This window comes from Apostichopus japonicus, chromosome 21, assembly GCF_037975245.1.
Source record: "Apostichopus japonicus isolate 1M-3 chromosome 21, ASM3797524v1, whole genome shotgun sequence".
In the NCBI taxonomy this organism is placed as follows: Eukaryota; Metazoa; Echinodermata; class Holothuroidea; order Aspidochirotida; family Stichopodidae; genus Apostichopus; species Apostichopus japonicus.
Window position 1 is genome coordinate 5,494,320 of NC_092581.1, and position 18,993 is coordinate 5,513,312.

General features: G+C 36.8%; 3 protein-coding genes across 5 annotated transcripts in view; 1 reads left to right on the forward strand and 2 right to left on the reverse strand.

The window, feature by feature from the left end:
* LOC139962788 (uncharacterized) overlaps positions 1-2,813 on the reverse strand; it is a 65,275-nt gene extending 62,462 nt beyond the window's left edge. Inside the window, exon 1 of the mRNA XM_071963111.1 lies at positions 2,708-2,813. The gene's annotated coding sequence lies outside the window, so the exon portion shown is untranslated. The remainder of the gene's footprint in view (positions 1-2,707) is intronic.
* A 3,799-nt stretch (positions 2,814-6,612) lies between these two features.
* LOC139963291 (transmembrane protein 39A-like) lies at positions 6,613-13,960 on the forward strand. The gene is made up of 8 exons (XM_071963963.1): positions 6,613-6,869; positions 7,524-7,740; positions 8,100-8,183; positions 8,403-8,557; positions 9,041-9,329; positions 10,189-10,370; positions 10,888-11,008; positions 11,476-13,960. The coding sequence occupies exons 1-8, from the start codon at positions 6,742-6,744 to the stop codon at positions 11,695-11,697; spliced, it is 1,398 nt and encodes a 465-aa protein (XP_071820064.1). The 5' UTR covers positions 6,613-6,741; the 3' UTR covers positions 11,698-13,960.
* Positions 13,217-18,993, reverse strand: part of LOC139963290 (tubby-related protein 4-like) — a 69,598-nt gene continuing 63,821 nt past the window's right edge. Inside the window, exons 13-14 of one of the 3 annotated variants that reach the window (XR_011791539.1) lie at positions 16,925-18,785; positions 13,217-16,853 (exon numbers count right to left, since the gene is read on the reverse strand). Coding sequence is in view for 1 of the 3 variants with exons in the window: in XM_071963961.1 (XP_071820062.1) it covers positions 18,669-18,785 (117 nt within the window). In the remaining 2 variants the exon portion in view is untranslated. Of the gene's footprint in view, positions 18,786-18,993 lie in introns of all 3 variants that reach the window. The other 2 variants (XR_011791540.1, XM_071963961.1) reach the window with 2 other exon arrangements.

The window sequence follows — 18,993 nt, forward strand, 5'->3', positions numbered from 1 at the left end:
CAAGTATTTAAAACTACTCTGTTGCCAACACGAAATTCTTCAAATAATTATAAGGACTTAACCAGTGCAAAAGGTAATTTTATCAACTGTTGGCAGTTTCATAATTCTTAACTTTGGGGATTGGTTGCAATACAGTCTGTACGGTTCAACTAAAAATGTGTTGGGTTGGCTTACGCACACTGAGGATATGTATACAGTTTGTGTATTCTCATCTTTCTCGCTATCCTCCAATCATATAAATTACCTAGTTATCTGATAAAGGAATGGCGTAGCAATTGTCGGAGTGGACTTAATATGGGAATCAGGGGCGTCGGAGCCGGTACGGCAGGTCCGGTGAACGCCGGACCAATATTCACGGGAAAAAAAATAGGATTAAAAAAAAATGGCAAAAAATAAATAACCTTTTTCAATAATGATGACGGCAAGTAGGCTAATGTGACTACTCTGGCATGACAGGAGTCTTGTTTTCATGTTCGGGAAGTACCATTTCCTGCAATCTGGGAGGCATTTTTTCAAAATTTTCTCCATTACGCTACGCGCCAACCGGTGGCGCGTAGCGTAGATTGACCTACCAAACGTACCCCCAATAATTATAACAGTTGGCCACACTTCGATCTGCCGTACCAATCACAAAAAGCTTTCGACGCCCCTGGAATGACATAATTGTAAGTAGATATTGGTCTTTATGTTTTCATGTAGTCCTAATTCGCCCCACTCACCCTACACACACATTCTATATATTTGTTTTACCTCACCACACACCACCTTCCCTCCCGAACATTAGTACATTTGAGTATAGCCAATTAATTTTATACCTGTAATCCTTGTGGTGAAATACTTACGCCGCAATCTAACAATATCCCACATTTGGTTTGTCATGCGTGCAGATAACATAAACTTGTGTAGCGTGTAACACAAAGACAATTAAATGCTTGAACAGGAGAAAGAGTTTAAGGAAGTTTAAGGTGTCTATAGCTTCAACCTCCTCAAGTTGTACTATTTTTAAGTGTAGCCTGGGTTCATTATTCATCCAAGTCTTGTGCTAGAAAAAAACTTCATTTTGTTTGCTATATATTAACCAACAAATAAATCCATTAACCATACCCATGGTTATATGTAGCTGTTGGTTGAACACAGGCTGAATAATTTTCATCTCAACGGCCAAATTCTTTGCTTTGTTTAAAATGTTAAAGGGTGATTAAACTTGGCAGTTATAACTTCCATTAGCTAATTGCTGGATGATTATTTTACGAATAATTCCCATCTTTCCCCATGAGATATTTTAGGTAATTTAGCCTTAATAACCAAATGTTTAACTTTATTTATTTATTATTAATGTTTTATTATATAAATGTCGGTAAAGATTACAGAGGGACGACGTTGGTGCTATAGGCTATATAGGTCACTCTAAAGTTGGAGATGCGTGCTTAATCCGTGTGCATGTAATGATGGACTACTTAACCTATAAGACAAGGATTTTATCTAACAAGTCAGAGACGCAAATGGATATAATACAAAAATATTTTTTGGAGCGTTTGCGTCGAAGTAGGTGTTTAATGAATATTTTCGATGGTACAATTTTAATTGCTTTCATCTGATTCGCTGTGATTTTACACCACCAGAAGGTGAATTTGTAAAGGTTGTTTTTTTTTAAAAAAAGTGTCTGCTAGGCAGATAAAGTGACGTCATCATTACACCTGTATACATAATTCAGTGCGAATTTCTGTCACTGGCGGTAATTGATAATGTTTCTTAATTAGCTGATATAAACTCTGTTTATCGTTCTGTTAATACTGATGTGTTTAATTCAAACGTTTCTTTTTCCAAATGCTACGACGTCTATCGAAAATCCCATAATAAGGCTGATTACCAGTTTGCCCCCACCCTTCTATATGTCCACGATAGGTCCACCATATATGGACAACTACATTTACCTACATTCATGCAGTGGACACCGCTTTATTATATGCATTTTAAGAAAAGAACTTCCTTATTACATATGATTGCGGTTGTACACCTGCGGTGGCTTATGTGTAGCTACAACAAGGAGCTGCTATACCCCCATCCCTACCCCGATCACCGAACGCCTTCAACAACATATGTTGGGACGATTCATTTCACTTCAGACTCAGTGTATGAAATGGGGTAAGATTCTTTGGATGACAGCACACCAAATGGTCCAGTTGAACAAATAGCCGACCAGCATAATATAGCCGACCAGCATATCATAGCGGACTATAGCATATCATAGCCGAACAGCATATCATAGCCGACTAGCATATAATAGCCGACTAGCATATAATAGCCGACTATAGCATATAATAGACGACCAGCATATACTGGCCGACTAGCATATAATAGCCGACTGTAGCATATAATAGCCGACTAGCATATAATAGCCGACCAGCATATAATAGCCGATTAGCATATAATAGCAGACCAGCAATTAAGTATAACTAGCCTATGGCCACTTCCACGCAATTATCGTAACCCGTATGTACCTATATTACAGGGGTTACTAATTATGAGCTAATCACTTATGATGAGTTACTAATTATGAGCGGTTGTTTGTTCACTTGAAACGCAATTAAAGAAAGATTTTTCATCGTATGCGTTAATTAGACATGTGGCAAGACCATGGCTTTGCTTTATAACCATTTACTATTTACAAAAAAATTAAAAGATTGAAAAACAAATTTTTGCCTACCTGTAAATATTGACAATTCCTCATTCTTCTCAGTTCCAATAAAGCCGCACATCTATTCGGTGGTCCTAGTTCGCTCATCTGTTTAAGCTGTTCATATACTTGTATAACGATAACTTTACTCTTTTATAACCTACAGAATAGTACATTAGCCCTAACTGAGACGCAATGATAATTTGCATAGTAACAAGTCAATCATTAAGGAGAAGGCGTTTTGATGTTTACCGTCAACATTGTCGGAACCTTTACTTAAATATTACCAAAATATTCGGCTCAAACATTTCATGGATTAGCCTAAGGCAGTTTTTGTTACCTTCAACACGGCACTGCAAGGTAATATCGTTTTAAAGAGAAAAAAACAAGGATAATTTTAAAGCAAGTTGGCAAAAAAAAAGAATGCATTGCTGTTTGATTACATTGGATGTATTTGATGAAATTGTGATTTATAATATACTCGATAGTTTGGCGATTCAGCCTTGTTCTCATGAACTCGAAATATGATAATAGAATTGGCTTGAATTATTTTCTGCAAAATGCTTTCTTCCATTCCTCAATCTTACACCAATCATTACAGAAACACACATTTGTCTATAATTTGTTGTTAAGTTGACTACGTACGGAACGAGATCAGCTGGAGGTGTGTGGAAGGCGGGAAAATATTTTCGATTAGCCAACTATAAGAAACTCTGTCAACAGTATAGATGGTTCTTCATAACAGAGGAAAACCCCTTATGGACGCAAGCATGACAATTCCTATATGCACAAACTTGATGAGAGACAAGATCGAGAGTTATTTTCCCTTCAACAACTCACCAGATCTATATCAGAGATAGCGGGTGTTCCTGTCTCCATCCAGATAATTGAGGGGAGGATTAAATACTGACTGAGCGGTTCCTTTCCTCATCCGGATAAGCGAGGGAAGGATTAAACACTGAGTGAGTTCCTGTTTCGATCCGGATTAGCGAGGGTAGGATTAAGCACTGAGTGAGTTGCATGGCTATTAGAATAAAGTATAGATACCTTTTAAGAAACGTCACCTAGGAAAGAACCTGGGCACGAAAAACCGAACAACCGAACTTCGACTGATCCGCTCTCAACCCTAATCCCCTTGCATCGAGTCTGACTGTGTGATCATCGTCAGGTGTGTATGATCACGCGTATATCGAAAAGGTAATCCACGATATATAATTCCTTTAAGCGTTGATGCATTTACTGGGTATAGTGTTATTTTCATTGCAGTCAACTGACGTATACTGGTATTTTTCCTTTGTAACAGCTGTCATTCAAACAATTGCATATAGCTCAAGCAAGATATTGTAGGCATATATACATCACAGATTGAGAAACGATTATCGTGTAAATTCTTTCTGAACTATTCATGAGTGAAGGAGGTCGATGTTTCAATCACTGCGGGACCTATGATTTAGTGTATACTAGGAAAGGATTGATCTCTTTAGATATGTTATTAAATATGATTTGGGTTCATCTTTTCATACTACACGATGATGAATTATCGGCAGGATTGCAGAATATATGTGGTGCGAAACTTGGAGCAATTTTAAGACTAGTAATCAGACCATTTCAGACCTTCAAAGGCCAGCACAGGATTAAACGGTCTTGTTATCGATCAACCAAACGATGGGCACTCGTTGCTAAAAAAAGAAAAACTACATGGTTATGATACACACAATTGAAGATACCAAGGTCTGTCAACGTACATGTCAGCTATATCTAGTTTCAGGGTCGCCTTTTCATGATTGCAAGCTTCTGCAAAATCTTTGTTGATTTATTGAGTACGTGAATTAAATGGGGAAATAGGCCAGTCAATCTATCACGATTTGGGGGTCAACCCACCACAAATTGCAACAAAAGGTTTCTAGTCCTCGATTTCGGTATCAGAAAAGTCCCTAGAATAACTTATAATATTTGGATTTTTGGCGGCCATCTTGAAATTTTGCCTTTCGCCTGCGTAGATTTTCTAGACTTTTAATATGTTATTTTAGACACATATCCAATACCAAAACTGAAGAAAAACCTTATGTTACAAATTGTGGTGGGTCAATCAGTATATTGACTGGTCTAAAATGAGATGCATGGAAATTCAGGAACTTAAGAAAGTACGTTAAGTTTTTGTCCCTTTTAAGTTATCAAACTTAACTTTCATCAAATGTTCTTCATGCAACAACTATAAAAGCCTTACCGTTGAGTTAAGGGTTTACATTCAAGGCGGAGTGTATAGCCTAGTGGTTAACGCCGGCGTCTCCCAGTCATGAGATCACCGGTTCGATTCCCGCCGACAGCAATGTGTGTCGTCTGGCAAGGGTGTTGTTCAATAACAACTTCCCGACATGGACGTTAAATGGATGTGTGCCGAGAGATTGGCTTCGGTCAGCTTGCGAGTCTATAAGCCTCCATGGCTTCTTTCGCGAGTTCCTGCTTGCGGGAAGATCACATATACATACATACATACATACATGTGATGAACTGACTGAAAATGGAATACATAAGCCTAATCTGCTTAAAGTTAAATATTGAAGACATGAATTAGATCAGTATTCTCGTAAATTATAGAGATAAGTACGGTAGCTTATAAAGTGCCATGTGCTGAAGGTCACGTCAATAATGTCTATATAAATAGAAAGTACAATGAACTACGGTATTGGTATTTAACTTTTTTTTATTATGATTAATTTTATTAATTTTTATTTATTTTTCATCGCCAATTGTGTACAATGGGAAAGGAAGTCTCCTATAAAGTCTTAAAAAGACTAGGAGACTCCCTGGGAGAAAAGAAAAATGTACAAATATATATAATACAGTATATAGGTAAGGATTAAATATACAGTAATAATAACCTAATGATGCTGAGATGAATACGTGAATAGCAATACTAGTACGAGTTAATAAATTCCTTTTTCAAATCTGTTGAATGTGCGTTTTGAAGTTATAGACTCAACCTTTTTGATAGATCATTCCAAATTTGTATTGCTCTATTACGAAGACCGAATTTCCCTATGTTTGCCAACTATGGTAAATATTGCAATGAGCGTTGTCGGCTTGTCTTGTGTGATGGTTATGTAAGACTCCGTTACTACATATAAAGTCCTCTAAAAGTGACTTGCGTCATAAAAACAATAACTTTTTCAGCTCAATTACGGCCATGAGGGACATCACCTACTCTGATATTGCCATATTTAGTCGCAAACTATCACAAAATTTAAATAAAGAAAAATCATATCTTTGTCATTATACAAATTGCCAATATGATGTGTAAGATGCAGACAATTTCAAGGATTTCTCACATTTTCTATGCAACTCATTGCTGACTCCTGAACAGAGACGGGTCGACCGAATAGGGTTCGATTTTGGAGGGGGTGGGGGGAGGGGACAAACTTCAAGGGACAGTGACTTTTTCAATAGGCAAACTATAGCGTTATCCCTAATTTTAAGTCTTCAGGTAACTTTGTAGTACAGTAGAATTCCCACAAATTTGGCTGCTAAGCGTGCAGGCCACGGGCCACATATTTCAGTTTTTAATGACATTTTCACTTAAGGTTTCAAAAGCAGGACTTTTTTTCAGATAAAATGTTATTAATTCTCGTGTAATGCAGTGTTTACTAGGTAATTCGAATGTATGTAACCGGCCTAGCATTTTGAATGCTGTGTTTTGTCTTACAAAACCTTCCTTGTGTGCCCCTTCTCCCTGTCCTCTCCTCCCTGTCAGCTCCTCCTACCCTTCTCCTGAACATCGAGGAGCTCCATTACTTCACACTTTCTCTGTGCAACCCCCTCTACCCCCCCCCCCCCACCTCATTTTGAACATCCTTGCCTCCGACGTCCTAGTTTCAGTCGTTGAAATTAATAGCTAGCTTCGACAATTATTTGCTACAGAAACAGTGCCAAGTATGTGGCATGACAATGGACCTGCCTACGTTACACTCGTAACAGGAACCAATTCAGCGAACACGAAGAAGGCAGTTGCCCCACAGATGTCATGAAAATATCTTTACATTTGAATCTTGGGTCAAAAGGAAAGCATGGCAGGTGGGAGAAGAGGACCTGGTCGTCCTCAGATGAGCAGATCGATGCCACCACCACCATTACATGCCACGAATGTTGCGCAAAGCGGTGGAAATAATGTTCAAACTACAAGCATACGGCATAGGTATGTAGCCTAACGCATAGCCAGTCATAGCCTAACGTTAGACTCCACAAGCAACTGAGCATTAGAAAAGCTTAAATTTAAAAGTACACCGAACTAGGTTGTGATCCATTATTCGATCCATTTTTTATGTTTTTATGAATAGATCACATTTAATATAACTAGGAAAATGGTTAGCTATCTTTCTTATATTACCAAATTATATTGAACACTAGTATAGTAGTAACAGTAACTGGTTATACGGGTAGACCAATTTCATACTTGTAAGTTGTACTGTTGCTCCTCATATGTCACAAATGTGTTGTAGTATGTAACTGTTACAAGTTTGTTGAGGATTATTGGAGAAGAGAATGCTGTAACAATGGCTATGCCCAAATTATCATATTTGTTGGTAGGTTAATAAATGAAAAAAATTGATAATTATCTCTACTAAGCTCCACAGTAACTTGTAATATTTCTTGTACTGTAATAGTTGATTCTGTTGCAGCATCATGTTATGTTATCAAGACCAACCAGGATTTACAAGACTTTCCTACAGTCTGTCAACCAAGTCTGCAAAGAATCAACCGACTAAATAGTCAAACAATGGCCAATGAGAAATCACAGTCTGAATGTTACCATATGGTTGATTGTTGTAATCTTAATTTCTCACTACAGGGGCAGTAGCTCTTCCTCGGGGAGTGGTATTATGCACACCACCCTGATACCTATCGCACCCATCCATCATCCTGCATTTCCTCCATTACCACCAAACAGTAACATTGCGTTTGAGTTGTCGGTGGTGATGTACCTGTTGACAGCCCTCTGCATGCAGTACATGAACATCTATAAAACTACATGGTGGCTGCCATCATATCCAGCTTCCTACTCACTGGTAAGATTCACAATTTACCAAAAAGTAACATATTAACTGCAAAATCCAATTTCATTTTGTTATTTTTTTCTTTCAATTATAAATGTTCCTATAATATTCTACATACATGTTGATGGAAATGAAAGATAAAAATACTGTACAGTTTCCAGTTTCTTGTTGTTTATCAAGAGCATCTGTTTGAAGTAAGTTCTTGATGATAATGCTCAATTTCTTCCTCTCTACTATGCCTTCTTACTCACCTCACCTCAATTACAATAAGTAAACTAATAGCTCATCTGCTCTAGGATGATTTACTAATGACTAATTTGTTCCTTTTTGCTCTCTCATTCTTTCTCTGTTTACCTTTCACGTTCGTCTAGAATTTTTACCTGGTGGACCCGTACCTCTTCTTCTTCATCGTGATGATTCTGGTTCGGCGATTGGCGTGGAGTTTTATTAGAGATGTAAGTGCCACGGTGTCCTCGTGCAAGCTCCTTGGATAACTGTGAAATTTAAATCGTGATTATGAAGGACATTTAAAAGCAACAACATTTACTCATTCCGTGTTAATGCTTGCACAATTTCATCAGTGCATCGAACGTTCCATGGTTCCAAACAGAATCAGAACAGATTCAGAATCAAAATGAAATAATGTTCACCTGTTTTTTTGTTTTTTTCCTCAGACCTACAGCACTGTTCAAACTGTGACATTGTTTTATTTCTTGGTGCTGGCATTTAAAGTACTCTTGATGATAACAATGGCTATAGCAATGGTGTGGTGTCTATGGAAGATGGTCCAATATAATTCACCACTAAATCTTCTCTTTTTAGCTTATCCGTAAGTATCAAATAAAAATCATTTGTATTGTCCCAAGTCTGTCTATCGATCTGTATGTTTGTCTGTCTGCTTGTCAGATGATTAATGTGCAGCTAATGAAATATTTTAGTTGGGAGGTAACCTGTTATTTAACTACTTATTCAGTAAAAACAGCCTGTATATATAGTAAATATTTAAAATAAATGTTATAGAGCCTGATATTTGGATATGGCCATCTCTTCTCCAAAAGAAGATCCTATGGGAATCTATAATTTCAGGTTCTCCAGTATTTCACGAATTTTGACAAATTTTATTGGGACAACAAGACTCGAAGCTGTGAAGAAAACTCTTGCACAAATAAAAAGGATTATTCACAGTGATGTCGAAATACACGAATATGTGTGAAATATGTTGAACAGTTTCTGCGAAGTTGGTATGATTGACACCCTTGATGATACTGCAAATCACTATTCTTAGATTGTCTTTCTTTTTCTATGTTTGTAGGTTAGTATCATACCTTCTCCTGTATGGTTTAACCATTGAAGTCAATGCTAACCTAGTACCTCTCTCAACTAACAAATACAAGGCAGAACCACTCCATCCGTCCCAGGGCATCCCTTGGAATGGCTCCCCGACCTGGTTCCCCAGACACAAGTGTTCCGACTCGCCCCAAGATGTCCGCCTGGAGGCGGACACCTTAAAAGTAGATTTTAATGCTCGGATGAAGACGGTCTTGTTCAATTCCATGGTGTGTGCCTACTATGTAGGCTTTGTGCCCATATGTTTTTTACAGGTGAGGTTTTTGTTGTTGTTTTTTGATCATTCAAAATATAATAAAACTGTTAGCAAACTGCTTATCAACTAGAGAGCCTGTTTAGGAGAATCTGTAAAAGTAAGTAGGCATGACGTTTTGATCCTAGCAGGATCTTTTTTTTCTTTCTTTAACAGACTTTGTCGAGCTTAAAAGAGAAATTCATACTATCTGTGGATATTTCCAAATCTACCTAAGTAATCTAAATACTGTTTATGACAATGCAAGATATTTCTCTGTAAAAGCTTACGGTAGTTTGTCTCAAACAGCCATAAATTGATTGACAAGGAGATAATCGATTATGTTTATTATTATTATTTCAGCCATATCTCAAGTGAGCTGCAGGTGTCAGTGGTATGACTAGCTGCTGTATCATTCAGTCACGTGACAGCATTCTGTCTCATGAATTCATGTGACAGCTTTTATCGTCTCAGTCGTGTGACAGCTCACTGCTTTAAATGATATATCTATTACAGTATATCATAATAATAAGTATTATTTATATAGCGCATAATCAGCAAAGCTGCTCAAAGCGCTTTACAAATGTAAAACCTGAAAACAAATAGTAACAAAAACCAAAATATTCAATATATATAACCAATAAGGCAAAAAATGTAAAACCCAATAGCAACAATATATAAATAGAAAAATAAAAAAAATAATAAAATATATATATATATATATATATATATTTGGTATCTATTGTACAGTGCTATTTTTGTTCAGTAACACAATACTTGCTTCCAGTCATTGTAGTAGCTTCTTTTAAATTAGTTAACTTCTTTAAATTAGTCATGTTTTATCGTTGTTGAATGAATATTCATGTTTTCTTTACTCATAGCCTCACATGTACCTTGATCTTTGGTGGTCATGCCTACTGATTGCCTTTGTCTGGATAAATTCCTTTGTCATGTTTGGAGCGCACTTCCTACCACCCCGCTACTGCGACACCCTTCATCGCTGCTCCCTCCACCTAGGGAGATGGCAGAGGGTCGACCATAGCTATAATTCACCTCAACACGTGTAAGTCAAACCAGTTGTTTATCTTACCTTAAAATGAAAATTAAAACATCACAAGAAAGGGAAGGAAGTTGTAAAAACAGAGAAAACAAACATGGAATCTTAACAACAAACTTAAAGATGTCTCTTTCCTGTTTGTGTGTATGGTTTGGCAACAAGTGAAAATTGCAATAGTGTTTGGTATTTCTAGTTAGAATTCTTGGGCGTATGCTATAATCAGTGAGCATTCATTACTGGGAAGAAGAGTTATATCCAACAAGTATGTAGTTGTACAAGGACCTTAGATTGATATTCAGTTATTAGCAGTCATTTGCCTTGAGCTAACAGGGAAGGGTGTGTTGTTTAAAGAAAGCTTACCATGCGGTATCCTACTAGATTAGTATCATCAAGTTTGAGTTAAGAACCTTTTTGGTGATTTTTAATCATTTTAATTTAAGGCAAATGTATTTCTCATCTGTTTACGAATACCAGGGACAGGAGATTGAAGATTGAAGTTTTCTCTCTTGTTGTTCTTCTACAGCTGGTCAGAGACCACAGTTTGGCCTCAGGGGGTTTTAGTCCGATACAACAAGGCTCTTTACAAAGCCACCGGGGTGCAGAATGTAGCCTTACCGTCTGACAGCTCCTATGCAAGGTTTTACGTGAGTCTTCATTCAGTATATGTATGAATGTAAACTTATAACCCCTCCTCCACCCCCCCCCCCTTCCTCAAACCATCCTCAAAATGTTAGCTCTGTATTATACACAGAAATGTTCTCAATGCCCAGAATGTTTGAAGTTTAGTTTTAGAATTCCTGGAGTGGTAAGGAAGCCTACAGAACCCATATCAACCCCTTTTGTATCATTGTTTGTCATGTCTATGTCTATGGTTATAGTGTTAATCAAGAGCGGGAGCTGTGTCCAGTGAAAGACCTTGTCAAAGTTTTCTCCGATAGTTCTCCACTTCATGTCCTAAATAATTGAAAAAGTATAGCATTTTAATATTTTACATGTCTGAATGATGTCTTTGATGATGGGTGTGTTTGCTGTAAGCCATTTGCACTAACACTAGAACACTGGTGTTATACGATTTTGATCTGTTTTCTCGTTCGCTTGCTTTTGCCGACAGTTCATGTTTCATCGACCAATGAGGTTGCTCCTACTATTTCTAATGTTGGAAATGACGGTGGTGCTTATAGAACTGTACATCCTCTTCACGAACACGCACTGGAATTATGTCGTCTCGCTGTCTCTTATGCTCTTCTGTAATTACTACAGCCTGTTCAAGCTACTCCGAGATCGATGGGTGTTGATAAGGGTGTACCATCGGATAAACGAAGACGGGGAATGAATCCCCACAGCCGATATCGACAGCTGTGGTAGTGTTCTTAGTAACTTATGGCCATTAGGGTTTAGTTTTACACTTTAATTTTTTTGCAATGGTACTTCTTTTCAACATGGGATACGGTCTTGTACTTACAAATTTATGATTTTCATCAGTTGAGTTGTTGGAGAAGATTGTTGTTATTGTTACGAGTTAATCAGATAAAGGATTTAATCAAGTCAGACAAAATGCTAACATAGGACCAGTTCAACATATTGCACATGCTGTGTCCGGGGTAACCTTTTCAGAATCTATTTGGATAAACAATCTGCAAACTTTTTTCAAATTTTTGGAAATGTTGGATGTTTTTAAATGTAAACTTGATGATAATGCAGATACCTAGTGACCTGCTAGATTTTAACTCCAGTACAACCTTTTAGAATTAACCAAACTGGCTTTAATTTTAAGCTTCGGCAGAAATATGTACAAAGCTTACTTCCAGATTATCCTCAAAGCCGTCACCTTCCCATTCAAGGAAAAGATAATGGTGGTCCTGAATGGTAGATAACTGCACTAATAGCCTAGGTTAGTTCACATACCACCTCCTATATAAATGGAATGGTCCAAAGCTGGCTTCAGCTGTGTATGTCCTTCCATCTAGATACAAAGTAGTGTAGTCACTGAAAATGGTGGGGGCTCAACCATTTCTATGAAGGATGTCTATAAATATAAACGAGGATAATTTAAAGATGGGGGCTTGTCATATGTACATTACGTCGATCAATCCGGGGGGGGGGGGGGTAGATGGAGGGAGTGATAGGTCAGTAGATAGGATTATAATACCATGTATTATTTCCGGAGACATGTTGAGATTTTTGCACGGATCGGAGAAGCCACTTTTAGTAAGCCATGTTCATATCGCAAATTAATGGACCAGTATAAGTAAACCACCAAAGAAGGAGAGATTTTTTTTTTTTCTCCCTGTAATATGCACTTTGAGGTGAACTATTTAATACTGCAGGCTTGTTTCATGTACATTATAAAGATCATCCCTGGTGTGGGGGGGGGGTTAGATGGAGGGAGTGATAGGTCAGTAGATAGGTTTATAATACCATGTATAATACTAGAAGCCTTTTATTAAACCTGAATGGGTCGCAATATTGTCATTAGTTTGTGTAGCACAAACAACCTCAATTTGATTTTTGCATGGATCGGAGAAGCCACTTTTAGTAAGCCATGTTCATATCGCAAAGTAATGGACCAGTATAAGTAAGCCACCAAAGAACGACAGATTTACTTTTTTCATCACCCTGTAATATGCACTTTGAGGTGAACTATTTAATATTCCAGGCTAGTCACGCATTTTGAGCCAGTGTTTGTAGTGTGGGACGAATGAAACGAGGTTATGACATGTATGAAATGTCTTCTGTATGATGTGGGTACATACTTGGGGGAAGGCTGAGGGCGGTAAATTTGTAAAAAAAATCTTTCCTTTTCTAAAGAAAACAGCAAAAGACACAAAAAGCAGAGAAATAAAAAAATAGTGTCATTTTTAGCAAAAGAATTTTCTTTTAGTCTTTTTTTTCTTTGTTACAAATAACAAGCAAAATCATCATCATCTTCATCATCGTCCACATATTGCCACAAATGATTTATCTTTATACGAAAGTGACTCACATAATTTACGTCTTTTTACAGATTTTTTTTTTTTTTTTTTCATTTTCTTCTCGTTTTTTTTAGAATAATTTCAGTGCACTGTTGCAGAACACAAAAAATTAATTAATAAACCTTCTCCTAAGGTTGTTAACGTCTGAAAAAATTCGAAAGAACTCGTGCCATCCCATCAGAGTAAAGGCAAGTGCTTGCAGAAAGGCATAAAGGAAGAAGATAAACATAAGCTTCAAACAGGGGTACTGGGGGGGGAGGGAGGGGGTGTAAAAAATGTGTTGCTTAATTTGTTTGATATATTCAAAGCAATTCTTCAAAACTAATATTGAATTTTCAGTAGTATTTTGAGTTGTATGAACCACAACAATAACATAGATTAATATAAATTCAAGTTTTGCTACATTTAGATAGTTTAACATAATGAGTGCCAATAGTCAGTGAATGAACATGGTGCAAAATTAGAAGCTGTTAAAATCACCTCTGGAGGATACAGAAAGAGACTATCAGAGACTTAGGTGGATTACCTGAAATTTGTCAAGCTGTTATATGCTTGTGGTATAACTCATTTTAGTTATTACAGTAGATGTCTTCTTTAAATTAGTTCCCCCACCCCTCCCCCCCCATTAATCCCTCCTACAGACATGGCTATACCTGTGGCCTCATGAAATTTCAGATAGAATGAGTTGTTTCAAGCAGGGTTATACATTGTTATAACCAAACCATCCTTGCGGTAGTGGCTGCAGAATTGCAACCGATACAGTTATACTGTGAACATCTCATCATAGAATATTAAATATAGTACATTACACACTTACAGGCACACAACTAGCGTGGTTTAATTATGGCTTCAACAGGCACACTTTTTATCCAGAGAGCTGATACCTTAACTCAACTGTTAAAGGGTGTGAAGACTTGTGCAAAAAGAAACATCTAATGCCTGTAATCTGACCTAGTTTCGAATAAGGTGTAACAGAAGTGTTAGACACCACCATCTATCCCAGAAAATACGCACACAACTTGCTACCTTTGGTAATTAGACATTAGTGTAAAGTCAGTACATACAGCTGCAGGCTAGTCTTCAATGCCTTTAATTTATAAGTGTCTGACGGCTAGTCTGACAAGCCAAATCTCCGAGTATCTAGACTGCAAAAACAATATGCAGAGGTCGCATAACTTTCCAGGATGCCACCACACCATCCACCACCTCTGAAACTGACATACGCATACATCATCAAAAATAAGTCAGTGATCATTCCAACTAATCCCCCCCCCCCCCCAACCCACCCACGAATAGAATAGAAGCAGTCGTTCTTTAAAGTTTATTGAAGAGAGAGAAAGTTTCAACAAAATCTTTGCCACTTGGTTGTCTACTCTTTCCCTTTCACATCTCTCTTAACATTGCAACTTCTCAGGTCTGACATGACTTCCCAAAACAAAAGATTTTCTTCGTCACTGAACTTGGTTAAAATGCAGCAAATTTCTGTGATTTTGATCAAACTGAACATCCTCATGAATGAATACATTATTAGTAGCTAGGCAGCAGTTTTTTTTTAAATAATAGCAAAAATTTAAATGACATTGTTTTTTATGCAAATGCAAAATATAGGTATTTTCTAGTCCCAATGGTTAAGAATTTACATGCATTTTATATTATTAATATATTCATTACAAAATTGATCATAATTGCAAAACAAAATGAAAGGAATGAGCTGGACTATTGAAAAAAAAATATAATAAGGTCATTGAAATCACTTGAAATTGCCAAATAAACAAAAGTTCACAATTCAAGCCACTAATACAGCCAAGAATCTTATTATTCAAATGAGTAGTGGTAACTTTGTCCCAAATTTGCATAGGCATATATAGGTTATCTTGACAGACACCAGTGCTAATATCTTCTTAAACTCAGAAACCTGACCAATTCAAAAAGAGACATTAAATGTCCATCATATAATGGCAGGGTATAGTTGTGCACATTAATGGTAAGTTACAGTAGTACCCTGTCTTGGGTAACATTTCTGTATTACGTCAGTTAACACTGATTTGATTACGTCAGTTAACACTGATTTGACTTGCAATAAACATTGTGTACTTTGAATTGGCCACATGTTGCAAACTTCAGATGTTGTCATCAAATTTTTACATCACTGAAGCAACATTCTTAAACGAACATGGAACACCAAGTCATTTGCAGTTTCAACCCAAATTGTAGTACAAGGCTTTTACTAACACCCAACCCCTCCCCCTCTCCTTCCAACCCCAATACCCCCTCCTTTCCCTGCCTATAAATGCTTCACTATTTGGATTACAAAAGTATTGATTCAGTTTTGTATGGTCAACATGTTTACAAGTCCAATATTGAACACTTAAATTATGATAAATCAAAATCAATACCTATTGATTAATTCCTTCAGGGTTAATTTCACTAATATAATTAATATTGTCAATGATTTTGAGAAGAAGGAAAGTATTAATTGAGAGGCTCAAATTTTGAATCCAACTTTGATCCAACCTAGTCTACATTTTATCATCGTTTCAGTTAATTAATGAGTTTCTGCTGGATTCCAAAACATTCATAAACCAATTCTTGTATTGACTTTATTAAGTTACAGGACTTATATAACTCATTCATCATAAATTAGTACTATAATAATTAACAATCATGGCAGCATCTTTTGTGCTATGATGAGAAGGACTTAATTAAGAGCTCAAATTTGCATAATAATATTGAATGAAAGCTCTTACCATTTAATTAGATCAATTAAAACAAACACATGAATACGTTTTTCCCGTAAAATTACAAGAGTGATAATTTGAGCTCTTTTAGTCACAGAAATGCATTTTTCTTTACTGTTATTTTTTAGAATTTCTGTTTATTCCTTTACCAAAATTTATCAAATTATGATCTTGCTTACCTTTTTCAAAGTGCTGTTTCAATTGGGGATACATCACAAAATGACCTTTCTTTAAATTTCTGAACAAAAACCAGCTTTGAGTTTTACAACCTGCTTCATGATTCCATGAAACAGAATCATATATCTGTGTCTCACTTTTGCATTTAATTTGTGTTTATAACCTCCAAAAACATAGTCGTTCATTTTGCCAAAAGAAGACACTTTCAACACTTCCGCAAAGGCAGACAAGAAGATGTATATTTGTTGTACCTAAACCCTATGCCAAGCAAAAAACCTCCAGGATGAATGTTGCTGTCGTCAGTACACCATTAGGCCAATTAACCTGTTCATAGAATTCCAAACTATCATAGCATTCCAAGATATGATAGTATTTTACTGGGTTGCATACTACCATATAGATATATAGATCTGTCACATCCTTCATACTAAAACCTATCATAGCATTCATACCAGGACCTAGCACAGCATTCATACTAGGACCTATTATAGCATCTATACTAGGACCTATCATAGCATTCATACTAGGACCTATCAAAGCATTCATACTAGGACCTACCATAGCATCCATACTAGGACCCATCATAGCATCCATACTAGGACCTAGCATAGCATTCATACTAGGACCTAGAATAGCATTCACACTAGGACCTATCATAGCATCCATACTGAACCTAGCATAGCATTCATACTAGGACCTATTATAGCATTCATACTAGGACCTATCATAGCATCCATACTAGGACCTAGCATAACATCCATACTAGGACCTAGAATAGCATTCACACTAGGACCTATCAAAGCATTCATACTAGGACCTACCATAGCATCCATACTAGGACCTATCATAGCATTCATTCTAGAACCTATCATAGCATTCATACTAGGACATATTATAGCATTCATACTAGGACCTATCATAGCATCCATACTAGGATCTATTATAGCACTCATACTAGTACCTATCATAGTATTCATACTATGTAGGACCTACCATAGCATTCATACTACATAGGACCTATCATAGCATTTATACTATGACCTATCACAGCAATCATACTATGAACTATCACAGCATCTCTATCCTAGCTTCAGACCTTTCATCTCTAAACATCCTCTTAGTCACCCAACAATCCCCTTCACACACAAACACCCATACATACCCACAGTGCAATAATCTTATGAGTATTCTAGTACACTTAACAACATGTGACACTGACTTAGCAATTAAAGTAATTTTGACCCTCGTCAGCATCTATCCCACTTCTCAGAAGCTTAGATAAGATGTAAAGATTGTATCAGTTATAAAATCTAAATAAATCAGGCTTCTTCACAATTTATCAGCGGTCGTCGTTTTTAAGACTTCACAATGGTAATCATTGATGCAACCCAAACTCTCAATCATTTCAACGTCCTTTTGCGATTCTCTTAGCTGCAATGACTTATTCATCAGAACACCAACGTTACTTTTCCAGATACTGAATTTAACAGCAATGTTTTGGCAGGAATTCTGACATACTTAATTCAGTAATATCACCACCCACCGGCTGAGAAGAGAAATACTATTAACCAAGCACATTATTAGGATAAACCAAACCTAAAGAGCCTGATGAAAAGAAAACAGTGTTTATTGTCACCTTCACTGAAAACTGACTTTTTCAACCAAGAGGTAAACTATTCCCAATTGCATAAAATTAACAATAAAAACCCTTATTTGCATGGATGATTTCCACAATGGGTTCAAACAATAAAACTTTGGCCTCTACAATGGATGCCAAGTTAATTTTCAACCTACGAGGGAACTTTTTTTTATACTCACTCCACAATTAAAACATTGTTACGTTTGTTAACTTGATTTGAGAAAGTGTTCAAACTTAATTTTGACTCCATAAACGAAACCCAATGTATTAAGTTTCACAGTGTACATAGAAAGGTACCTTAAAGCTTGAGACGGAAGATGATTTGTTTTTCCAGGAAGGACACCAGACCGATCGTGTCATCTTACACGAGCCGCTCCAATTACAAGCAAGGAAGGTAAAACATTCAAAATTTATCCTACGGCGAGATAAACTTTCTGGCTGATCGAAGAGTTGAAATGTTCTGGCTGAGAACTTTTTTTTAAATACTTTATTTCTTAACATGTTACCAGACCTCTCTGTCAACTTACCGAACCAGGAAATGAAGACTAGCTTTAAATAACGCAAACCAAGGCTTGTACCAGGAAAACAAATCAGGTAAAATCAGATGGAATAAGCTGCATACACAGACCAAATACACAGATAGACTAACAGACTGTGCATGAAACAGACACAGAGTTAGTTCATGGCAGTTTTGCCAACATGGAATAATGGGCACCTGGTTCTTCTTCGTGTTAGGTACCTCCAGTGTATTAGATGACGGTTGATTGAAAACCTTTCATCACTTTAGTCTCTGAGTAACATTGGCTAAAGCCACAGCGAAGGCTTGAACAGCGGAGAACGGATACTGGAAGTCCAGCGTATACGCCTGGCCATCGATTCTGCCAAACTGCATTACCTGATGAGAGAGGAAACAGTCATTTCAGGAGAGTTAGATGACTAAATAAATCAAATATCATCTATTCAGTTAAAACTGTTGCATTTTGGTATAAATAGTGTACATGGTTTCTTGATAGAATTGTTCCACTCTTCACAGCATCAACTAGAACTCTTAGTTGAATCAAACAATTTCTTAACCTACCAGGCTTAACAGTACATCAGTTTGT